The sequence below is a fragment of the Cynocephalus volans genome, chromosome 10, assembly GCF_027409185.1.
Source record: "Cynocephalus volans isolate mCynVol1 chromosome 10, mCynVol1.pri, whole genome shotgun sequence".
Lineage (NCBI taxonomy): Eukaryota > Metazoa > Chordata > Mammalia > Dermoptera > Cynocephalidae > Cynocephalus > Cynocephalus volans.
In genome coordinates, this window is record NC_084469.1 from 126,968,749 (window position 1) to 126,994,678 (window position 25,930).

The window sequence follows — 25,930 nt, forward strand, 5'->3', positions numbered from 1 at the left end:
AAATGCTGGTGAAGCACAGATGAATGTCAGCATCTGTCCGTGAGCAACTTGTGAAACATACATTCTGAGGAACACAGCAAACTGGGAATTCCTCATTTCCAAACATGACTGCAGAAGGCCAGAAACAGACTGGAGATTCTTTGAGGCTAGTGCTTCTCAAACTTTAACGTGCATACAAATCACCCAGGGATCTTGTTAAAATGCAAATTAATTCCGTAGGTCTGCAGAGAAGCTGCAGAGTCTTTCTAACAAGCTCACAAGGCATACTGATGCTGCTATCTGCAGATCACATTTCTGAGCAGCAGGGTCCTTAGACTGCAATGTTATTTCCCCATGGAGAATGTACGGCTATTCATTCATTTGGACACTGATATGGGTTGAATATTTGTTCCCTCCAAAGCTCATGTGATTGATCCCCAATTTGTTAGTGTTGAAAGGTGGGGCCTGTAGGTGACTGAACTGTGAGGGCCCTGCCCTTATAAATGGATCAATCCATTAATGGGTTAATGGATTAACTGGTTCTCATGGGTGTGGAGTAGTGGCTTTATGAGGAGAGCACATGAAAGTGCTCCTGCCATCCTCACTATGTGATTGCCTGTGTTGCCATTAACTCTGTAGAGAGTTCCCACCAAGAAGAAGGGCCTCACCAGATATGCCAACTGGACTTTGGACTTCCCAGCCTTCAAACTGTAAGAACTAAATTTCATTTTCCTATAAAATACCCAGTTTTAGGTATTCTGATATGTGACAGAAAATGGACTCATACAGAAAATTGGTACCAAGAAGTGGGGTTGTTGCTCATAACAAATATCTGGATATGTGGAAGCAGCTTTGGAACTGGGTAATGGGTACAAGCTAAAAGAATTTGGAGGAGCAAGCTAGAAAATAGATTCTGGGGAAGGCTTAGAAGACAAGACGACCAGGAAAAGCTTGGAACTTCTTAGAAATTGGTTAAACAGTGGTGACCAGAATACTGACAGTAAAGACCATCCTGAGGAGGTCTCAGATGTAAATGAGGAGCTTACTGGAAGCTGGAGCAAAGGTCACCCTTGTTATGAACAGGCAAAGAACTTGGTTGGATTGCCTCCATGTTCAGGGGCATTATGAAATGTGGAACTTAAGAGCAATGAACCAGGGTATTTTGCAGAAGAAATTTCTAAGCAGCAAAGCATTCAGGCAGCCGTGTAGCTACTTCTAGCAGCCTATGCTGAATTATGGCAGCAAAGGCATGAGGTAGAGGCAGAATTTATAATTTAAAGGGAAGCAGAGGGTAAAAAATTGAAAAACTCTCAGCCAGGCTATGTAAAGAGTAAAAAAATGTGTTCAGGAGAGGAAACCAATGCTGTAGCCCAGTGACTATTTGCTAAGGAGATTAGTAAAGAGAGACAGGATCATCAAGAGAATGGGAAACCTTGAAGGCACTTCAGAGATCTTCCAGGTTGCTCCTGCCTTCACAGGCCCAGAGGCCTATGAAGACAGAGTGGTTTCTGGGAACTGGCCTGAGGTGCCCACCACAAGTTCACTGCCCAAGGCTAACTTAGGATGCTGCTCTCTGCACTCCAGCACAGTGCTCCTCAGCTGCCCCAGCCATAAATAAATTGGCCCCAGGTGCTGCTGAACCCTCTGCTTGGGAAGATACAAGCCAGAAGCCTTGGCAGCATCCACATAGTGTTAAGTCTTCAGGCTTGCAGAATGCCAGAACTGTGGACGCACAAAAATCTCCACCCAGATTTCAAAGGATGTATGAAAAAGCTTGGGGGTCCAGACACAGATTCATTGCAGGGGCAGAGTCACTGGAGAGATGTGCCTTCACTAGAGCAATACTGAGTGGAAATGTGGGGTCAGAGTGGCAGCAGAGAATCCCCATAAGAACCATGCCTAGTGAAGCTGCGGGAATGAGACCGCTGCGAAGACCCCAGAACTGTAGAGCTACCAGTATGCAATGCCAGTGTGGGATGAGCCCAGGAAAGCCACAAGGGTGGGGCTGCCCAAGGACTTGGGGGCTCAACCCCTGCACCAGTGTGCAGAGGATGCTGGACATTGAGTCAAGGGAAACTATTCTCCAGCTTAAATATTTATGCCTGCCCTGCTGTGTTTCAGAATTGCCGGGGGCCAGTTACTCCTTCCTTCTTTTTTGTTACTCTCTTTTGGAACAAGAATATTTACCCTATGCTTGTCTCACCATTGTATCTTGGAAGTACATAACTTGTTTTGAATTCACAGAAGGAATGGGGGCTTTGGACTTTGGAGTTGCTGTTGGAACAAGTTAAGACTTTGGGGCTATGGGTATGAAATGACTGTATTTGTATGTGAGAAGAACATAAGCTTTGGGGGGTCAGGTCTGGAATGATATGGGTTGAATGTCTGTCCCCTCCAAAGCTCATGTGGGAGATTAATCACCAGTGTGGCAGTGTGGGGCTTTGGGAGGTGAGTGGACTGTGAGGGCCCTGCCCTCATGAATGGATCAATCCATTAATGAGTTATCATGGGTGTGGAGTGGTGGCTTTATAAGGAGCACATGAAAGTGCTCTTGCCATCCTCACCATGTGATTGCCTGTGTTGCCATGGGAAGACCCTGTAGAGACTCCCCATCAGGAAGAATGCCCTTACCAGATATGCCATCTGGACCTTGGACTTCCTAGCCTCCAAACTGTAAGAAATAAATTTTATTTTCTTATAAATTACCCAGTTTCAGATATTCTGTTATAAGCAACAGAAAATGAACTATGATACAGACACTGACTGTCAAATGCCACCAACCACTGTGCTAAGTGCTGAGGATATCTAAAACAAGGTCTCTGCTCTTAAGGAGTTCAGTCCAGTTAAGGCCCTAGAGAGTTTCTCTGAATTCCACAAATCAAGGGCAATGTCCAATACAAAACAAACCCCATTAGAGACAAAATCCTTACAGAACCATCTGTAGAGTGAGAACACTTACACAGGTTATGCTGGAAGCAACAATAATGCTCATGAAGACATCTGTTCATGGACTCAACAGATGACTCAAACTATGATAAAACCAGATATTCCTGAGAAGCAAAGTGGCTGATGGACAAAATAGTATCAGTACAATTTCAAAGCCAACAAAACCCATGGACATGGAACCACATCTATTCATCATCTCTGGGTCCCTCTACTCAGTATGGTTATACTCATTAACACTTTCCAGCATTAGTGAGAGCCAGGTTATAAACAAAAAGCTGTATGAAAAAAGAATAGTCAACAAAGTACTGCCTGACGGTTGTGGACATCATGAATACCCAAACCTTTTAGTTGAAGAAGAAACTAAAATCCAAAGCAGTTAAGGCAGTGGTTCTCAGCCGGGGCAATTTTGCAACTTCAAGGGCCATTTGGCAATGACTGGAGACATTTTTGGTTGTTACAACTCATGGAATGCTACTGGCATCTAGTGAGTAGAGGCCGGAGATACTGCTAAAAATCCATCAAGGCATGGGACAGCCTACTACAACCAAGAATTATCTGTCCCAAAATGTCAATAGTTAAGAAATCCTGAGTTCGGGAATCTGCTCAAGTTCAAAGAATGAGTGTCACACCATAGATTAGAGCTGTCCAACAAAACATTCTGTAAAGATGAAAATGTTCTATAATGTGTACTGCCAAATAGCCACATGTGGCTACCGAACACGAGATATGGATAGTGCAACTGAGGAACTAAATTTTAAAATTTTATTTAGTCTTTAATAATTTACATAGCCAAGCATGACCAATGGCTACCCTACTAGACAGGGCAGAACTACAGTCCACCTCTCCTGACTCCCAGACTGGTGTTCTTCCAGTGTCACAGCCTGCTTCTTTCCACTCTTCTGAAATCACCCACCCACCTAACTTTATCACTAAGATTTGCCTGGGAAAAAAATACAAAAGTAAAATAAAAAATCTTAATAAAACATGCCCAGTTTTGTATATTGGGAGATGAAGCATAATATCGGATCATGGTTACACATACAAGTAATAAGACCGCAGAAGCAAGAAAGGTCAAATTATTCCTACTTCCAGTTGCAGGAAAGGGAGATAAGACACAGATAAAACAAACAACCTTCTGAGCCTTAAGATCATGGGTTCTGTACCTGATTTCTCCACTTGGTCATCTAACAGTCCCTTTCACTTCTCGCTGTGTATGAAACCAGGCAAGCCAACATCACTAGCAAATTCTTTCGCTCCTGACTTCTCTCTCATCACAGAGGCCATTCTCTGATTTGCTGGTTTTGATGTGAGACCACACTAAGGACTCACCATGTGCCAGGCATTGTACCAAGAACTACACATACGTTATGTCACTTCATTCTTACTGCAGCCCTTTGGGGCACCGAGAGGATAAAGATCTTGGCCCAAAGCATACAGTCAGTCAGGGGTAAAGCTGGGACTCCCAGAAAGGACTCCAAATTTCGTGCTCTTAAGTACTGCATTAAGGGACTGAAACCTGGGAAAGCAACACTGGCTGGGAAGGCGTGAGGAGTTCCCCCAGGGAGCAGAGCAGCCAGGGCAGGGTCCCACCGGTTCTTACTTCTCGATCTCCAGCGCTGCCACCTTCCGCTTTTCGTATAGCTTGTCATTGAGGGCGCGCACGATGTTGGGCGTGAGCGGCGCGAAATCCTTCTCCGGATTCATGGTGGCAGCTCGGGGAGCTCCCCGGAACCTCGCGCCTCCTTAGCCCGCCGATGCCGGGGCCGCGCCGGGGCCAGGGGAGTCTGCGGCTCCGCGCTGCTCCCGGCGCCGGCTCATGGACCACGCCGACCTGCCAGCCGCTGCGCACCGCCTTGGAAACCCGGCCAGACCCCGATCCCGCACACCTGCGCGCGGTCACCTAACCGCTCACGCGATCTGCTCCCGCCCGGCACCGGCTGCGCTCACGGGACAGCCGCCATGTTACTCGGGTCACATGACTCCGCAGCAGCTTCCGCTTTCCGCGGCGAGGACCCGCCCCTCGCCAGCCACGCCCCCGCACGCAGGGCCGTGGATTGGCCCCGCCCCTCAAGGCTCCACAGTCGCCCCTCACACTACAGCTCCGCGACCCGTGGCCTAAGCGTGGCTTGAGACGTTCTTCAGGGCCGTGTGGGGTAGGCTCGGCCCGTCGTGGGCTTCTGTTGATGTTTGTGAGACCGAAGGGGTCCTTGGAGCCTGATTCACTTAGCGTAATTTATTCAATACTTACCGAATTCACTAATTGACCCAATACTTATCACTTACCAATTTCGCATATGCCAATGTTTCCCAAATTGAAGTAATGCTATCATCATTTCGGCCCTATCTTAGGCACTTGTATTATTATTTAATATTTTTCTCAAATCACTTCACTTTAAAAAAAATCTTAACTTTGGGCTAGCAGGTTAGCTCAGTTGGTTAGATCAGATGTTAATAACAGCAAGGTCAAGGGTTTGGATCCCAGTACTGGCCAGCTACCAAAAACAGAACAAAACAAAAGACTTAAATTCGTACTTTAGCCTTGCTTATGCCCTAAAATCATGGGTTTGAATAGGTAGTTATATTTTTTCTAAGACACTTTAAAAATAAATTCTCAGTTAAAAACTACTACCTGTCTACCTCCTAAACTCTTAGGTACCAACAGTGGCTGTCACCCCTGTGACAGTGGGAGGTGGGGTTTACTTACCATGCTCTTATACCTAGTGTTGGAGTGAGCAGGACAGAAGCCATGTTGGACCCCAAACCTCATGGGTTCTAAAAGATTTTAAAAGGACACAGTTTTTTTCTTGGCATGCATTTCTCTGAGTTCCCTCTTTCCCCATGGTTATTTGATATTTTGAACTGTGGTTATGGGGCAAGATGACATTATTTACATAAATGTAAAGTTGTTTTCCAGCCAGCCTGAAGCGGCAGACTTACAGACTTGCATGTACTATCCAGACCCTAGGAAACCAAAGAAGACATTGTCTTTAACCCATGGAAACTGTGAGATAATAAGTTTGTGTTGCTTTAAGCTGCTAGGTTTGTGGTAATTTTTTATTTAGCCATTGAAAACTAATAGAGGGACTAATGCAAAACTCAGTAAGTCATGGAGAAGTTGTATCTAGAAAAATCCATGAAAAATGTATTTTCATAGCTGTTAAAATCTTTTTCAACACAATCTGATGAGAAGGTAGGTGCACCAATATGAAAATATATGAAAATATAGATTCATCTCCAGAGAAAATGTATTGCTTAATAGTTTCCTCCTCTTACCTTGATACCAAGTAGTACTGCCAAGAACATTTGCGAATGTCTTGCAAAGTTTCAGTCTTTAGGATTTTGATGATGGTTGATGCAAACCCATGAAAAAAATTAAATCAATGGGAATGATTCAAGTCTATTTCTCCAATGTGTATTCATTTCCACTGGGCCCACATCTAATATAATATTTCATCTGTTTCTTCTGCACTTTGGTTTTGCTTTTCTCAAAGGTGAACTGAATTTCCCAAGGGCCATAATGTGATATGGTTTTAAATAATTGAAACAGTAAGGTTTTTTTTGTCGTTTTTTTTAAACAGAAGGAACTCTTTTCTCCCAAAATTACATTACATTCTGGATCAGGTTGCTAAGAAACCACTTTCTTATTCAAGGTTCAAACCAATGCTTTGTACTACCTTTAGCTCAGAAGTTCCTAGAAGGAAGTGATTTTTCTGATATCTTGGAAAATGTCAGCTAAAGTTATTTATGCATAACTGGACTGACAGTGGAGCTGAGGAAAAAGCCTAAGGGCCACCCTTGCCTTCTCTATACATTCCCCTTCTCTGACCCCACTGCCAGCCCTGGCCAGGCCTGCTATACTCTGACTCTTCTGGACTACTGGAAAACTCATATGTCTGGCCCACACTGGCCATTGTTTCATCTGCGTCTCTGTGGTGCCTGGTTTTCATTACAGAACTTGTAGTAGTAGTTCTGTAACAGCTATTAATAGTAGCTATTACAACTTATATAAAAGTTATTACATAACTTGTAGCAAGAGGATGCTGGTGACATTGTAGTAAATTGTACCTGCATCTTCAATGGTGCAAAGCAGTTTCTCCAACAGCAATGTAATTTTAAATGAAGTTTCAGGGCAACATGGTTAAAGGTATAAGAGGCTTGGAGAGTCCCACACTTGGGATTTTTATTATCAGACAGGCCCTCACTGACATTATAATATTGTCACCTCTGACTTGAGGCATGTCTCCCCCAAAGAAGTGGTTAGACTTAGTTAGCAAGCCACACTCATCAGGGGCTCTATGCCGAACGACGTCAGGGAGCCCCATTCACATGGTATTCTGTGCACAGTGCTCCCTGGAGCTCTGCCACGTGCACAGCCACCCTGACATTCTCTGAACATCCCCTAGTTAGAGGTCTCCTGGTCTGCTTTGCTGAGAAGGTATGCTTTCAAATGTCATTTCCACTAGTTTGTGTGAGGATGCTCATTTTAACCTTGCCTCTACCCAGCCCTCTGGTTGAGCTACTTTGCTATTCCAAATTTGCCAACAGAGAACTATTTTGTTATTGTTTTTTCTCGAGGCCAAGGAAGCATGAAAACAATCTAGGGGGAAGATATGTACCCAATCTCAAGTCAGCCTGGAAGAGGGTTCATGCTGGGGCAGGATTGGAGCTGGTTTCTTGGTCCCAGGGAGAAGGCACTTCCTCCTCTCTGTGGGCATAGGAAGATTTGAATTCTAGACTGAGTGAACTTGGGAGGGCTGGGGCAGGTCTGAGGTGCGGCAAGTTGCCCCAGCCGCCTGAAGGCAGGCTGCCTTAACAGCATTTTGCTGGCGATGACTCGGGTGAGTGGCTAGTTTCTGCAGCAGCCAGTGTGTGGTTGGGAGCCCTCTAGGCTTAAGGGAGCATATAAGAAATCTCGGAGTCTCACTGTGTTCTGACCGCTGGTGTGTCAGCCAAGGTTTCACACCGCTTTCTCCATCTTTTCTTCAACCGTAGCAACCAGTTAGCATACTAGGTTTCCAACTGTTGAAAAGAAGAATATATTGCTGCCCCCCTTCACCCCAGCTATGCCTCTGGTGGTTGGGTGGTAGGAGGGGTATTTTGGGGAGGCTGATTTCATCAACTGGGCCATAAGCAGAGTTAGTAAGAGTCCTTTCTAGGGCTCTAATGAAGACTGTTAGGGCTGTGGATTCCGCCAAGATAAAGTTCTGCTAGTGACCTTAAAGCACTGCTGTCAATGGCATTGGCAATGGCAATGCGTGAGCCAGTCACCTGGAGGTTCCATTAAAATGCAGATTCTGACTCATTAGGTCTGGGGCAGGGCATGAGGTCCTGCCTACCTAACAAGCTCCTGGGTGATGTGGATGCTGCAGGTCCACAGGCCACTCTGAATAGTGGGGAGGCTCCAGGCCTTAGAGCTGTGGTCATCACAGTCTGGTTCTCTGACCAGCAGCAATAGCATCACCCGCGACTTGTCAGAAATGCAAGTTCTTTCTTTCTTTCTTTTTTTTTTAAAGATGACCGCTAAGGAGATCTTAACCCTTGACTTGGTGTTGTCAGCACCACGCTCTCCCAAGTGAGCCACAGGCTGGCTCTAGAAATGCAAGTTCTTGATCCCCAACTGGACCTCCTAGATCAGACTCTCTGAGGGTGGGGCCCAGCAATCTGTGTTTCAGCAAGCCCTCCAAGGCATTCTTATGTACTAAAATTTGAGAACCGCTGACTTTATGCAGACTCTGTGTATTTGCTAGTTATGACACTTGCTCGCTGATCTTAGCATCCTCTCAGATTGCTGGTTAGTGCCCTGTCTTTGCTCACTTAACCACTGGGAAAATCTGTTGTCTAGTTCTTTGTCTTTATACCTATTAGCAGTGTCTTCAGTGGTTACAAAAATGAATTCTCTAGTGGGTATATGTCTGAGTTTACAAACACTCCAGAAAAAGTGTAATTTGATGCTAGCTGTGCATAGAGTGTCCTGGGCTGAGGGCTGGGGGATGGGGTACGAAAGAAGTAGAAGAGTCTCCATCCATAAAAAAGCACCTCTAATAAGTATAAGGGCTTGTTAGAAGACAGATTGCTGGGCCACACCCCCAGAGTTTCTGACTCAGTAGGTCTGGGTTGGGGATGGAGAATTTGGACTTTTAATAAATTCCCACATGAGGCTGCTGCTGCTTGTCCAGGGACTATTTTTGACTTGCTTCTTGAGAGCATCATTCCCAAGTGGCCATCGTCTTTCATGCCTCCTCTCTTCCTTGCAGGTGGGCTGTAGGGGATGAGAAGCCAGGGAGGAGGTGGAGGCAGGTAACCCTCAGTCACAGGTGTGTGTCCACAGAAGCAAATCCACTCCACGGCCAGTCTTTAACTATCTTTATTTCAACAGGTGGCACTGACAGGCAAGTGGTCCTATTCGTACACACTGCAAAGGCTCAGGGGAAGAGGTGGCTGTGGACCCAAGTTTCTGGGCTGAGGCAGGTGCCCCATTGCTCCTTGGAGGTGGAGCTTCCAGGGTGGTACTCAAGAAAGGCACCGACTTAGATTGTCACCCTTTATGTGTGCACAAAATAGTTGTGGTTTCAATATATCACACTGGGACATGGTCCTTCCTCTGGAAGGGATTCCTGCTTCAGTCGCAGCACAAATGGCCAGGTGGGTGTTTGATCTGTAGCAATGGTTCTCAACTCTGCTGTACAGGGTTGAGAAAAAAGAGAGATGCTTATGCCATTCTCAAGACCAATGAAATCAGAATTTTGGGAGGGAGTGTGTTCTGGGTGAGCATTAGGTGATTCTGATGGGTCAAGAATCACTGCCCTGCAGCTGGCTGCTGTGCCCAGGGCTGGGGGAGGGCATGGGGAGCTGGGGTTTCTGTATCATCCTTTCTCCAGGACCTGGCCTTCAGCAAGAACTTTCTGTGGGGAACAGGTACAGGATTTGGAAAGTGACGGTATAAAAGCCAAGGGAAAAAGTGAATAGGAGCATCCCCAGGTTGCCCTAATGTCGTCTGTTCATTGCTTTGAAAATAGTTATTTATTTGGCTTTTATGTGAAGACAGAATAAAAATCACATAAAATAGATTCACATCTAAGGGCTCTTTAAACCCTCATGGATTTAAAAAAGAAACTGCAGTGCCCCAGCACCACAGACTGCTAAGTGCTGTGTGGTCATGGGTGTAATACCTGTGTTGTCTTGTTAAAAATGGGGTTTATTACAGAGTACTTGAGCTTTGGGGATATGTCAAGAAAATAAATTCAGGGACTCCTGAGATTCCGTTATCTAAAATAGAGATCTGTTGTGCATAGCTATAATTTTTAATATGGAATATATATTTCAGATCTATGTTTGCAAGGTTGAGGAGATGGCTTTTGGGTGATGCAGTAACCCTGGTTACTAAGGGGTGATCCCCTTCAGGTAATAAACCCATTTAATTCCAGTTTCTTGGCCTTCACTGGGACAGCAGCTCACAATCAGCTTGGTGGTGATGGGGGTTTTGCTGCCCGATGGGTTTCCTTCAAAGTAGACTGTGATGTTGTTGATCTTCTTGGGCCGCATGGAATCCATGGCACGAACGGTGAAGGCTGGGCTCTCCACGGTGCAGGAGAAGGTCACCGTGTGATAGAAGACATTTTTGAAGGGGATGATTATGTTGTACCCAGCTCGGATCAGGAAGGGACCTTGAGGCTTGGGGGGCAGACCCACTCCGAAGAGGGGGATGATATACTCGCCTCCTGCAATTGACGACAGGATCAGGACGCCCTTGGTCTCGCCCAGATGGCTGGGCTCGAAGAAGACTTCCACAGTGACTTCAGTGCCCCCCTGGGCTCCTGGGGCTGCACTAATGACTTTTTCTGTGTGGAAGTCTGGACAGTCAGTCTGAAAGGGGAATAAATGAACTCAGCTCACACAAGCTCCTGAGCACCCCAAGAGCCGAAGTCCACCCCCACCCCTCCACTCCCCGACATCAAGAAACTTATGTTTGTGTGAGGCTGGGCAGGTGATGAAGTTGTGTCCTTATAACTCCTTTGCAATGTATGTGTTACTAATCATTATCTCTATTTTGCTTCAAAGAAATGAAGGCAAGGAGATGTTAATAATGTGCCCAGAGACACACAGCTAGGTTGTGTTGGTAGGGCTCCCCATATCTGGTTCATCTTTCCTTTAATGCACATGGATGACCAAACATTCTGACTCCTTGTGGATTGGTGGGGCTACTTCTGGATAAGTAGTTGTGAGCAGAAGTGAAAGGTGTCACTTCCACACTAGAGTATCTCGTTGCCAGTCCGAGTCCCGTCAGGGTCTCTTCACCCCTCTGGTACTGTAACTGGAAACATTTGAGATGGTGGTTGCTCTTCAGCCTGGATTCCAAGTTACCATGATGAGCAGAGTCCCCAGCTGACCCTCACTGGATATTTCCCCTTGCAGGTCCTGGGATGTGGACGCCATGGTCAGCCATCCTGGCCCACGTGGATGTAAACAACTCTCTAAGGGCTGAGCGTTGGAACAGGAGGGGCGTGGGTGCCTGAGGTCAGGGAACTGCCAGATCCAGCTCATATTGCTCATGCCTATGTTTGTGAGAGGAATTAACTTTTCGTTTGCTGTTATTTTGGGTTTCTGTTTTAGTAGCTAAACCTGTATTCCAACTGACATAATATCTAACGTATATGGAATGCTTACTAGGCTCCAAGAAAATAGCTTTATATACGTACATATTTTAAAATCCTTACAGCAATCCTGTGAGGTCGAGGGTATTATTTCCACGTATAGAAAAGCTTAGCAAGCTTAAGTGAATTTTTCATGTAAAGAGTTAGTGGTGAAGCCAGGATTCAAATCCGTGTCTGTGATTCCACAGCCTGTGCTCATGACCACTAAGCTATCCTGCCTCCCTTTATTGACCACTGAGCATGCTGTGGGAAGCAAAACTCCTGGTCACCCCTCCCAGCTTGTTAAGATAGAAAGTCTGTAAAAGAAGAACCCATGTCTGGTACTATTTGTTTCTTGCTGGGAGTTTCCAGACTAGATTAAGGCCTCTGAGAAGGGTTTCACTATGACAATGAGGCACCTGACTCGCTGAGTTTCACATTTCTGTACCCTCAGCATCTTCTTCCCACTATTTTTGAACCCAGACTTCTGGCAAGGGAAGGGCACAGGGTGAAGCCAGGGCTGCTTACCCTGCAGTAATATTCTGTCTTTAGCCGTGTATAATTGGTGAACTTCACAAAGATGCTTTGGCTGCTGCCAAGAACAGTCTGGACACGAACGGGCTTTTCAGGAAGTGCTGGCATGGCCTTCAAATTGAGCTCATACTGGTAGTAACCCAAATCACTGTTGTGCAAAGTTAGTCTCCCAAAGGTTTCTCCAGCTTTCAGGGGCTGGAATTCAAATGAGAATGTGCCCTGAAAGAGAAGACAGAGGCTCTGTCACGCTGAAAGCCTGACCCATCCCCTGTCACAGAGTGACCTGACCAAGGCTTCATAGTAGGTTGGTGGCAGAAATGGTGCTTCACAAGCAAATGTTCACACTGACCTCGGGCCCAGGGAACCTCTGTCTAAACCAGCTTGCTCTCCCTCCCCTGTACTCCTTCTGGCTTTCTCTGGTCTAGGCATTTCTATATCTGGAATCTTTTTGAATCTAAAAATACGTCCTGGATCTTCTCTTGAGAAGAACCCTTATGGAGAGGGGGGTGGGTATTGTTAGCAGGAGGGCTAAAGGCCAAGCAGCCCCATCTTTGCTCATAGCAAATCTCAGAGCAAATTCTTGGGTTTGGCCATCACTTGGGTACACTTTTTTCTTCCTCTATTATTGCCTGTAACAAAACAAAACAAGAACCAAGCATCATTGCTTATAACAACAGATCAAGAGAAACAATTCAAATGTGTTAGTGGCAGGAAATTGGCTAAACAAATCATAGTTTTCTCACTTCAGTGGAATATTATGTAGCCATTAAAAAAAATGAGGTAGAGGTATAAGCATTGAAATGAAAGGTGTTGATGATATTGTAAGTAGAAGAAAGGAGGCTCCAGAAATGTATGCAAAGTATGAACTCACTTTTTTTGTGTGTGTGGAGAAGAATGTCTATGTATGTATAGAAAAGACACTGCAAAGATACATACCAAATTGTTACCAGTATTTATGTTAGGGTGGGGGAAATGGGATTGTAGGGACTTTTAGTTTCTATTTCATGTACTTCTGTATAGTTAAAATTTTGTTTCACTATGAGGTTTTTTTTCTTTAAAGACTTCTTACTTTAAAAAGTTCTTACTGAAAAAAATCAGAATAAAAAGAGGATATCACTGAAGTTGTAGATATTTAACAGAAAAGATATAGTATAAACATTTAGATAGTTTTACCACAATTTAAAAAGATTATATAAGCTGGACAAATGTATAAACAAATATAACTTATAAAAACAAATCCAAGAAGATATAAAAAATCCTACTTAATGGTCATATAAACAAAGAAATTTCATCAAAAGTCAAAAATTTCCCTTAAAGAAATTCCTGGTTCATAAAGCTTTACTTGTATATTATATCAGACAATCAAGGATGAAAGAATTGCAGTAGTCCACAAATTCTTCCAGAGGAAACGCAAAGAGGGATCCCACTCCAACCAGCATGACCTTGACACTAAAATCCAACAAGAATGATAAGAGAAAGAAAAACTGGATGCCAGTCTCTCTCCTAAACATAGACACAAAACGTCTAATGAAAATATTATCCAACTAGCAATATATAAAAAAGAGAATACTACATCGCTAAGTTGGGTTTCTTCCATGAATGCAAAGTTGATTTAACATTAGTAAAACTAACCAACAGCCATATTAACAGATTAAAAGAACAATCATAAGTATCTCAATAAATGTGGTAAAAGCATTTGATAAAACTCAACATCCATTCATGGTATTTCTGAAAAAGCTCTTAGAAAGCTAGGAATAGAAAGGGCCATCCTTAATTTGATAAAGTGTATCTATAAAAAATCTAAAACAAAAAACACGAATAATAAATGGTGAAACTTTGAATGCTTTCCTTTCAAGATTAGGAATAAGAGAAAGATACTCTCTATTGCCATTCTATTTGACATTGTTCTGGAGGTCACAGACAGTGCTATAAGGCATGAAAAGGAAATTAAAGAAAACGTTTAGAAAGAGGGCTGTCCAGGTAGCTCAGTTGATTACAATGTGGTGTTGATAAAACCAAGGTCCAGGGGTCTATCCCTGTTACTGGCAAGCTACCAAAAATTAAAAAAAAAAAAAGGTAGAAAGGAAAAATAAAATTGTAAAATTCAAGAGTCTATAATTAAAATTATTGATAAGTGAACTTTATAAGATACTTGGATATAAAAATCAATATATGAAAATCAATTATATTTTTAAATGCTTGTAACCAATAGAAAAATTTTTTTAAAAGATACCATTTATAATAGCATCAAAACATATAAAACCTAGAAATAAACGTAACAAAAGGTGAGTGAAGTCTCTATATAGAAAACAAGAAAACAGTACTTTGAGAGAAATTAAAGATGACTTAAATAAGTGGAGATTTACTCATGGAATGGAAAGCTCAATATTGTAAAGATTTGAATTCTCCCTGTGATACATAGGCTCCCCCAGTAATTCCCACCTCCTGGTATTCACACCCCTGTGTCGTCTTCTCCCACACCATACCAGAGTTGGTCTCATTGACTACTAGAATATGGCGGAAGAGATGGTGTGTCACTTCTGAGTAGTAAAAGACTCTACCTTCTGTCTTGTGCGCTCTCTCCTCCCTTGCAGTCTCTCTTTCTCTTAGACTTCTCATTCCAGGGGAGGTGAAAGCAGCTCTAGGGAGAGGCCCACATGGTGAGGAACCGAAGCCTCCAGCCAACAGCCATCAAGGAGCTAAGGCCTTCCCAGCAACCGCATGAGTGAATCTGGAATTATCTGGATTATCTAGCCCCAGGCATGCTCCAGATGACTAGAGTCCTGGCTGACAGCCTGACTCCAACCTCATGAGAGACCTTGAGCAAAAACCAACCAGCCAAAGTACTGCTCTTGGGTTCCCGATCCTCAGAAACTGTGCAGATAGTAAAGGTTTGTTGTTTAAAGTTGCTAAGTTTTGGGTAATTTGTTACAGATCAACAGATAACTTTAAAAAGTAAATTTAAAAAGTAATCTATAGATTCAGTGTGATCCCAGTCAAAATCCCAACAATTTCTTTTCCTTCCTTCCTCTCTTCCTTCCTTTCTTCTTTCTTTCCCTTTTGAGGAACTTGACAAGCCAATTTCAAAATTTATATGGAAATGCAAAGGGTCAAGAATATCCAAGATACTCTTGCAGAACAAGGAGAATATAAGATGTTACCAAGTCTTAACACAAAACTAGAGTGACTGCTTGCTTTACGAGACATTAAACCTCACTACAAGTCTATAGTAATTTGGATGCTGTGGTGTTGGTACAAGTTCAGAAATTAGATCATTATTATAACATACAAGGGTACTTCAAAAAGTTCATGGAAAGAATTGTATTATCCTTTTTTCTATTTTTCAATGAATTTTTTGAAGTTCCCTCATAGAAAAGCTAGAACAGATCCATGCATATACGAACTTGGTTTATTCCATAAATGAACCTGCAGAGCGGTGGGAAAAAGATAGTCTTTTTAGTAGAAACAGTCTGAGATATTTGATTTATATTTACTTGGAAAAAAAGGAAACGATTCCAACTCAGCATACATAAAAGTCATTTCCAGATTTTGGGCAAGATGATAGTAGCAGCAGCAGTATAGTTTGGAATCTCCCCAAATCCCACCCCCGCCAAAACACAGACAAACTACACTAACAATAACAACAGCAAGAACCCATGGCCAACATCTATAACAAAACTAAGTGAAAAGGTAACCCCTCAAAACATGAGTGGGTAACTCCAAACTACATCTCAGCCATAAGATGGGTGTGGTATCAGCCACTATATGGGAGAAGTGGAAAGAAGCAAAAGGAACATCAGCCTAGGAGCCAGAGAACCCTGCAATCACTCCTGAATTGAGGGGCCCAACTTAACTGAAAAACTTGACAGGACAATCTGACAACAGCAGCCTAAGTTGGAAGGATAACTTCAGGCTCCCGCTTAGTGTTAATTGCAAACAGTTGGAATAAGATCGGAGGACGTGGTGCAGTATAGACCATTTGAATGCCACAAATTAAGTGACCAAAACTCCCTTCTAAGACAAACCCTGCACCGAGAGAATCTATAAAAGTAGAATCCATTCGACCACAGCAGAGACACTAATGGCAAAGTTAAGATAAAGCTCAGATAAAGGTGGGGATAAAAGCAGAGAAAACAAGTCTTAAAAGTACAGACTGTGTTAAAACAAAGAAACAAAAAACATTCTGTTGTAACAACAGAAGAGACAGCCTTAGATACATGGGCCACCTTCTCCTCCTAAGATATGGAAAAACCTAACACGAACAGCAGAAAAGGAGTATGGGAGAGTTATCTACAAACTTACTATTTTAAAAAAGCGAATGAGTGGAATAATCACTATAAACAATGAAGACATGCCAAGAAGAGATACCTTTAAAAGAAAAGAGAAAAAGAAAAAGTAGAATGGTCTGGATAAAGAGAAACTATGTGGTAGTATATAAACCTGAATAGATCAGTATTTATATTAAATATGAACAGCGTAAATGCTCCAGTGAAAAGTAAAGATTGCTAGACTTAATTGAAAAACCAAATCTATCTCATCTGTGTACTGTTTATAGGAGATACCTTGTTTTCCTTTTCACCACACATATTCTATGCTACTTTTATTATTAGCAACAAACAAGAAAAATATTTTTAGTTTGAACAAGGCAAACGAATAAGGGACAAGGTTCATAATAAAGAGGTCCATTTTAGAGCTATGTGCCCCTGGTTCATGTGAGGACTTTGGCAGTAAAGGAACACCAGGGTGACTGTCCCTCGCCAGGGCTGGCCCACCCTCAGGGGATGCAGAACATGGATCCAGAGGCCCCGTGGGCAGAAGCCTCTATTGCAGCTCCCAGGGTGCTCCTGGCAGCCAAGCCCGTACCTCGGAGTTGGCAGGCACCACAAACTGGGAGGGCAGGCTGATGTCAGGCACCCTGCATTCTGTGGAGAAGGTCACCGAGTAGGGCAGCGGGTTCTCTATCTTGACGGAGGCTGATGTACTCTGCCGGACTGGGCTCACCATCTCAATGGTTTTGATGATGCCTGAAGGGATGACCCTGAAACTCAACGTGTAGTACAAGAACTCATTGGTCACCTCATTTCGGAAGATCACCTGCATTCACAGGGAGAGTGGGAGGAAGCAGGACAAAGTAGGGGTTAGCCAAGCATCCTCTGCACATGCTCAGGAGCTTCTTCTCTTCATTAGCCTTGCTTGGGTACACAAAGCATGGATAGCAGGCTGACACGGCCCTCCCAGCCTATCTGGATGCTTGCCAGCCACCCTTTCTCTTTAGGTATTATGGTCTGGCTCCTCCCCGTGAGAGATTATCAAATAGTCTGGGCTTGCTTTAGAAGCAGCTAGAGCAGCACCGTCCAGTGCCAACACTTCCCCAGTGGGATAGCTGGCTGGCCCTGGCGAACAAGCAAGACCTCGTTCAAGTTGTAGTGGGCTTTAATCCCATTCCTGTTGCTGCTGGAATAGTGAAAAACGATAGCCTCTCACGCTTAATGAATGACTGTGTGCCGGGCACTAGAAGCACTTATTTAATTCACACAATTTGTCGGCACCATTATTATGCCTTCTCACCTTTTTTTTTTAAAGATGAGCAAAGTAAGGCTTATCCAAGTTAAGTATCTTGCCCAATGCTATAGGTCAAATGTGTCCCCCAAAGGTTTATGTATTGGACTTAACCCCCACTGTAACAGTGTTGAGGGTGGGAAATCCTGTTATGGGACTTGAAAAGTGGAATCTTCAAGAGATGATTTAATTGTGAAGACTGTACACTCGTGAATGGATTAATCCACTGGTGGTTTAATGGGTGGTAACGGGTGTGGTTCTGATGGCTTTAAAAAGAGAGCAAGTGAGGAGGATAGCTCTTTCCTGCTCAGAGCATTTGCCACGTGATACCCTGTGTCACTGTGGAGAGTCGCCACCAACAAGAAGGCCCTCACCAGATCTGTTCCTTGGACTTTGGACTTTTTTGCCTCCAAAAGTATAAAGAAATAAAATGTATTCCTTTGTAAATTACCCAGTTTCAGGTATTCTGTTATAAGCAACAGAAATGGACTAATACACCCAAGGTCACATGCAAAGAAGTATCAAAACCAGGAGTGATTCCAGGTTGGACTGACTCCAGAGCTCACACTTGAATCTACCCTATAGTGTTACCATACCTCTGCAACCGACTTACTGATATGTTACTCACCTTTTAAAGTTCCTTTCCCTGGTGACTGATGATGTTAAGGATCTCATGTGCTTATTGGTCATTCGCATAGCTACTTTTGTGAAGTAGATTCTATTCTTTTGCCCTTTTTAATACACTGGAATTTTTTTATCTTATTAGGTGGTAATAGTTCTTTATATAGCCTGGCTTTTTACTTTCAACCTCTTTGTATCTTTAAAGTGCCTCTGACATTCCTCTCTTTGAACTGGAATGTTTAGTCTTTTACATTTAAAGGAATTATAGTTTGGGTCGAAGTCTGTCTTCTTGCTATTTTCCACTAGTCTGTTTTATTTTTTATTCTTCTGTTGCTACTTTCCTGCCTTCTTTTGGATTAATCTTTTGGAATATATTTTATTTCCCCCACTGGCTTCTTACCTATATTTAAAAAAATTTTTTTAGTGGTTTCCCTAGAGCTAACCATGTGAATCTTTAACTTATCAAGATGTATTGAGTCACATTTTGTCACTTCCCACTTTATTCTGAACCCTTCATGCTTCCTACCCCACACGTCTCACCTCACAAGTGTAATAATAACCTTACTCAAGTATAATCCCATTTACCATTGCACCCCGTCTTTTGTGCTTTTGTTGTAATATATTTTACTTCTACATACATAAGCATGCCTACCTTAAAATGCCATTATATTTGTTATAAACTGCCAGTTGTCTTTTAAGAAGATTCCAAGAAGAAAACACACACGTTTAAAAAAAAATTTATCTGCTTATTTACCTTTTCTAGTGCCCTCCTTTCCTTCCTGTAGACCCAAGTTTCCATGCGGTATAACTTTCCTTCAGACTGAAGAATATCTATTAGCATTTGTTGTACGATAATGCAAGTCTGTTGACAATGAATTCTCTCGTGTTCTTGTATCTGAAAATATTTATTTCACCTTCAGTTTTGAAGGATAAAGGTTTCAGTGGATAAAGAATTCTAGGTTGATAGTTTCCTTTTCTTTCAGCACTTTACAGATGGCTCCCATTATATCTAATGAGAAGCCAGTGGTCAATCTTACCCTTGTCCCACTGTATGTATGTGTCTTTTTTCCCCTGGCTTCTTTAAACTTTTCTCTTTCTTTTTGATTTTCAGCAGTTTAAAAATGAAACTATGATGATCACAGGCATAGTTTTCTTTGTATTTCTCCTGCTTGAGGTTGGCCAAGTTTCTTGGATCTGTAAATAGTTTTTTCTTAAAAAAACACCAAATCAGGAAAATTTCACTATTTTTTCAAATAATTTTCTGCCTCATTCTCACTCTCTTCTCTTCTGGGACTCCTATTACACATGTATTAGAAATTATATGTTTTCTCACAGGTTCCTGAAACTATAGTCAGGTTTCTTCAATCTTTTTTCTTTCTGTTCTTCAGATTAGAAACTTTCTATTAATTTGCCTTTGGGTCCACTGAATCTTCTGATATCTTCACCCTGCTGTTAAGCACATCTAATGAATTCATCATTTCAGTTTATTGTGCTACTCAATTCTAGAATTTTCATTTAGTTCTTTTTTATAGTGTCTATTTCTCTGCTGAAAGTCCTTGTCTATCCACTTATTGAGACAATATTTTAAAAAATTATTTGAAATATATATATTTTTACTTCTTTGAACATGTTTATAATAGTTGCTTTCAAGTCTTTGCTAAATCCAACTGGCTTCATTCACTTAGCATAATGTTTTCAAGGTTCATTTATGCATACCATGTGTCAATATTTCATTTCCATTTCTTTTTATTGCCAAATAATATTCTATTGTATTTATCCACTTAGAGTTGATGGAAATGTGGGTTGTTTCTGCTTTCTGGCTCTTATGAATAATGCTGCTATGAATATTTGTGTATAGGTTTTTGTGTGGACATATGTTTTCATTTCTCTAGGGTATATACCTAAGAGAGAAATTGCTGAATCATATGGTAACTCTATGTTTAACCATTTGAGGAACTGCCAGACTGTTTTCCAAAACAGCTGCACCATTTTACACTCCCTCCAGCAGCGTATGAGGGGTCCAGTTTCTCCACATTCTTGTCAACACTTGTTACTATTTCTTTTCATTCTTGCCATTTCTTTGTCCTCATATCCTAAGGTCTAGATATTACACAGTTCCATCTTCTTACTTACTAGTAATCTCTTCCTAAAGGTCCTTTACAGTATTCAGCTTTCCTCTGTGGTTTTTTATTCCAAATATTCTATTTTTCATTTCTTTTTTAAAATTTATTTTAATTTATCAATATACAATATGGTTGATTTTCCTGTCCCTTTACCAATTCCTTTCTCCCCTCTCTCTCCCCACTCCCTGCCATCAACATCATATCTATTCACTTGTCTTAACAAGTTCAAGGAATTGTTGTGATTACTGTGTCTTCTTCCACCCCGCCCTGTTTATTTGTTTGTATATTTATATATTTATTTATTTTTAGCTCCCACAAATACGTGAGAACATGTGGTATTTCTCTTTCTGAGCCTGGATTATTTCACTTAATATAATTTTCTTTAAGTTCATCCATGTTGCTGTGAATGATAGTATTTCATTTTTTTTATAGCAAAGTAGTATTCCATTGGGTAAATATACCACATTTTTCTTCTCCACTCATCTAATGATGGACATTTGGGCTGCTTCCAACTCTTGGCTATTGTAAATAGCACTGCAATAAACATGGGAGTACAAGTATCACTTTGACATGATGATTTCCAGTCCTCTGGGTATATACCCAGCAGGGGAATAGCTGGGTCATATGGTAGATCTGTCTGTAATTGTTTGAGGAACCTCCATACCATTTTCCATAAAGGCTGCACCATTTTTCAGTCCCACCAACAGTGTAGGAGGTTTCCTTTTTCTCCACAACCTTGTCAACATTTATCATTCTCTGTCTTTTGGATATTAGCCATCCTAACTGGAGTAAGATGGTATCTCAGAGTGGTTTTGATTTGCATTTCCCCAGTGCCAAGGGATATAAAGGTCTTTAATTGATTCTTTTGCACAATAACTTATACTTACTTCATGGGTATGGTTATCTTCCTTTGAGGATATTAATAATATTTACTTCACGTCTTCTGTTTGCTTTAGTAATTCTTTTCTCTCAGGGGCTCTTATTTATTGAGCTGGTGTTTCTATTTTATGGTGGCTTTTTTTCCTTCCAGATGTTCAATGATTCCTTGATTTTAAGATTCTTTAAAAATCTTTTCTGTCTGTGAATGCTGATCTCATTAGATCTGATTAGTTATTGTTATTAGTTATTAGTTATTGTAGGGGAAGAGATCACATGCTGCTGGGTGGGTTTTGCCAGTTTCTCTTACATATGTGTGTGTGTTTGAGTGCATTTTTGTTCCTAGATACTTTTTATTTCACATTAGAATCTCTCCCTAATGAATGTGATTCCACCCGCCCACATCATAGCTTCAAATACCATCTATAAATGAATAACTCCCAAATATTATCTTTGGCCCTGAGCTACAGGTCTACATATACAATTGTCTTCAAAGCACTTATCTTATTTTATAATTATACATTCACAGTGCAACTATTTGAGTAATGCCCATCTTCCTCCACTAGGCTGTGTGTTACATGAGAACAGAGACTGTGCCTATTTTTAGTCATTGCTGAGTTATCAGCACTTAATATAGTGTGTAGTATATATGTTCACTAGGTACTTGTTGAGCAAACAAATGAATTAGGAGAAACAGCTCACGTGTGAAAGACCCTGTGATGTCTTGGAGTAGTGGCTGTGGGAGGACATCTGTTATTCCCTAACACGAGGAACATCAACCTCAGGGTCAAACCTCCAGGGTTTCAGGGCAGTACCTTTGCAGTAAACAGTCCCTCCTTGTGGGAAAAGAAGTTCAGCTTGTAGTCTTTCTTGGAGCCAGCCAGTACGTCAATGTAATCAAGACCCTTTATAGTGACACTTAGGTCTGGCTTCTCTGGTTTCAGCATTTCCACAATGACCCGGAATCTGGGGCAGCACAGGAGTATGTGGAGAGGAGAGAGAGAAAATGAGATCATTTGCCCAAAGGAAAGAAGGAAAGGCGCTGTTTCCTCTCTACTCTTGATTTTAGGGAAAGTGCATGGGCTCAGAGCTCTAGTCTTCACTCTGGCACTAATGATAACAGTAACTACCATTTATTGACCACCGATGATGTGCCAGATGCTGGGTGAGTGCTCTTCGTGTGCTACTGGCATTTACTCTTTGTAATATTGGTAGGAGGTACATATCACTACCATCTCCATTTTGCTAATGAAGAAATAGAGGACAAGAGAAGCAAGATAACAGTCTCAGGCAACATGACTAGTTACTGGCAGAACTGGGATTCGAATTTAGATCTGGGCCTTTATCCACTTTGCTAAGCAGGTGGCTTTCAGTAAGCTATGCCTCTCCTCCCAGCCATTGGCTTCTTCTCTGAAAAAAGAAGGAGTCCAGGCTGGTTGGCTTTGAGTTCCTCCAGTCTGCATTCTAAGTACAAGATCCAAAGGACTTCCTTCTCTGGCCAGTGGCTTAGGTGATAACAAAGCACTCAATAAGAACAGTGATGATTATCATTATAATAGTAATAACAGCTAATGTTTATTGAGCACTTATTTTGTGCCAGGCATTGTTCTAGGAGACTTACAAGTAACAGCACCAAATGGGAGAATTTCTCTGGGAAGCTTAGAGTTCAGGAAATGCCTGGTCTCATTGGGGAACGTTGTCTGTGACTCCTTGAGCCCCACAACATCCCCTAGAGGTCCTGAGCAGGGGAAGGACCTGGTTAGATGGTGGAAGTCCTCCCTCTGTCTCCCCACCCAACTCCTTGCCCCCACTCCCTTACCTCTGGGGCTTGTTCAGCCAGTTGGTGATTGGCAGGAGCTCAGTGTAGGGTGTCTTACATGGCACTTCACGGTAGATATTGGCCACAGCTTTGGGGAGCTCGGAAGTACCATGTAGAGCATACAGCCAGCCGGTCCCATCCGGGAGGGGGAAGAAGAGGGTGCCCTAAGGAGAAGTGATCAGAACGACATGGAAGGTCCTTTATTAAGTACCTATCAGGCATGGTGGGGACACAGGATTAATGAAGGCTCTGCAAGTAAGCATAACACTTTTGGAAAGCGGCATGGTAACACATTTCAAGAATCATAAAAATGTTCATATGTATTTGAACCAGGAATCCCACCCTAGGGAACTTATTGAAGAAAAATTCCTCCAAAGGAAAAAATTACATGCATATATATTAGAACCACTTACAATATTGATGAAAATTTGGAGATAAACATTCAACAATAGGGGAATGTTAAATAAATATGGAACTCTCATTCAATGAGATATTAGGCAGTCATTAAAAATGGTTATCACAAAGACTACATAGTTAAATAGAAAAATGCTAATGATATCTTGTGAAGTGAAAACAAACGGAATGAAAAATTGGGTATTCTGTGATGACAGTTCTAGCTGCATCTGAATAAGGATTGGTAGTGAAGATAGAAGAAAAAGTTTAGTTTTTATAGGGAGGAAGATTGTGGCTGCTTTTCTTTTTTGATTTTCATTGTAGTCACCATAATGTTATTTACGTAATTAAGCTAAATATTAATTGCTTAGTTCTTGGTCTAGGACTCTGTTTCAGAACTGAGCCCCTGGCTCCAAGAGAATCTCCTATACACAAAAAAATATGGATAAAAAGGGATGCCAATGCTTGATAACCTGCCTGAGTCCCCATTGTTCCAATATGATCTGGGTGTTTCCCCTGGTTCTAACAATCTCTGAGATCTGAACTCTAGAACTGTCTTCTAACCTCTATTGCATAGCTCCTCCCTTTGCCTATGCCAGGAAATCGATGGGGAGGTCTCCGCCTACCTGGTGCTTGCGGTTTTCCACGTTCATGGTGCGGGGCTTGTAGGTGATCTCATAGGGCTTGTTTTGCTGATGGGCTTCCAGGGTGACGAACTCGGGCCCCTCCCAGTGTTCGCCCTCAAAGATGGGGTGCAGATTCCAGGTCTGGTTGGTGCGGTTTGACAGCAGGATGGTTTGTGTGTGCTTGGAGCGCACCTGGCAGGTGAAATTCACCACCTGGAAGAAAGCAGGCACCTCATGTCCGTGACACATCCCCCAGTCTGTCTCCAGGTACAGAATGTGTTCTGGGGAAAACTGACGTTAACGGTGCTTCTCATCATGTGTTTCAATTGGTAATTTTTTTTCTTTCATTCATTCAGTAAATAGTTATTAGGTCCCTTCTACATGCCAGGCACTGTTCTTGGTGGTGGAGATACAGCAGTGAACAAAAGAACAAAGATCTCTGCCTTCAAAGAACTTATATTCTAGTGGGGACAGATAGACAATAAACAACCAAGTAAGTAGAATATAGAGAATGTAAAATAGGAATAAGTGCTGTGGAGAAAAATAAAGCAGGGCGAGGGTGTAGGGACTGCCAGATTGGGGAGTGGGTTTGAGATTTTAAATAGGGTGATTAGGGGAGGGCTCACTGAGGATGTGTATTCAAGACTAAAAAGGACTAAGTCAGGGGAGACCTGGGGAAGAACCTCCCAAGCAGAGGAAACATTGACTGTCAAGGTCCTAAATTTTGACAAATGGCAAGGAGGGCACTCTGGCCAATGTGCAGTGAGTGAAGGGGAGATAAAGTAACAGGGAACAGAGCATGTAGGGCCTTGGGAGCCATGGTAGAGACTTTTCTTCTCCTTCTACTGAAATAGGAAGACTTAGGAGAGTTCTGAATAGAGCAGCGACCTGAATTGATCTATGTTTTAACAGAATCGCTCCAGATGCTGACAGGCGAGGACAGAGGAAGAGACACCAATTAGAAGACACTTGCAATAGCCCAGTGGGAGATGATGGTGGCCTGGGTGGCACTGGTAGTAGTGGGGATGGTGGGAAGTGGGTATATTCTAGTAGCATTTCGAAGATCCAGTAAGATTCACTCACATATGGAGTCTTGGTTACAAGTGGAAGAAAATTGAAGAATGACACCCAAGTTTTAGCCTGAGCTACTAGAAAGATGCAGATGCCGTTGACTGAGGTGGGGTTGACTATGGGAGGGACAGGTTTGTGGGAGAGATCAGGAACTCAGTCTTGTACATCTTAAGTTAGAGATGCCCATTAGCCAAACAGGAAGTGGAATTTAAAATCTGGAGTTCAAGGAAAAAGTCCCAGTTGAAGATATAGATTTGGGAATTGTCAATATAGCAATTTTTTTTTTTTTTAAAGAAGGACAAGAAACTGGATGAGATCAACAAGAAATGAGTGTAGTTAGAAAAGAGAAGGAATTTGTGGACTAATTCCTGACTGGCACATTCCAATGTGAAGAAGAATCAGAAAAAGAGGTGAGAGGGAGCAGCCAGAAAGGTAGGAGGAAACCTCGGAGAGGGTGGTATCCTGGCACCAAGTGAAGGAGTTGCTTGAAGGAGGAGGAGCTGGTTCCCAGTGTCAAATGCCATGTACAAGTCAAGTAAGATGAGGGGTGAGAACCAGCCATTCAATATAGTAACACGGACAGCGTGGTATTGGCATAAAGAGAGTCAAATAGATAAATGGACTAGAATAGAGTTCAGCAACAGACCCACATGTATATGATCACCTGACTTTCGAAAAAGGTGCAAAAGCAGTTCAGTGGAGATAGGATAGTCTATTCAACAAATAGTGCTGAAACACTTGGATATCTGCATA

General features: G+C 42.4%; 2 protein-coding genes across 5 annotated transcripts in view; both read right to left on the bottom strand.

The window, feature by feature from the left end:
• The window catches only part of VAC14 (VAC14 component of PIKFYVE complex), a 109,489-nt gene extending 104,594 nt beyond the window's left edge, over positions 1-4,895 (bottom strand). For all 4 annotated transcript variants that reach the window (XM_063110970.1, XM_063110969.1, XM_063110968.1 and 1 more), the window contains exon 1: positions 4,526-4,895. In XM_063110970.1, coding sequence (XP_062967040.1) covers positions 4,526-4,629 — 104 coding nt within the window. In that variant the 5' untranslated portion in view covers positions 4,630-4,895. The remainder of the gene's footprint in view (positions 1-4,525) is intronic.
• A 5,410-nt stretch (positions 4,896-10,305) lies between these two features.
• HYDIN (HYDIN axonemal central pair apparatus protein) overlaps positions 10,306-25,930 on the bottom strand; it is a 364,550-nt gene continuing 348,925 nt past the window's right edge. The window contains exons 80-85 of the mRNA XM_063112309.1: positions 24,107-24,319; positions 23,088-23,251; positions 22,084-22,234; positions 16,953-17,183; positions 12,084-12,308; positions 10,306-10,788 (exon numbers count right to left, since the gene is read on the bottom strand). Of these exons, the coding sequence (XP_062968379.1) occupies positions 10,306-10,788; positions 12,084-12,308; positions 16,953-17,183; positions 22,084-22,234; positions 23,088-23,251; positions 24,107-24,319 (1,467 nt within the window). The remainder of the gene's footprint in view (positions 10,789-12,083; positions 12,309-16,952; positions 17,184-22,083; positions 22,235-23,087; positions 23,252-24,106; positions 24,320-25,930) is intronic.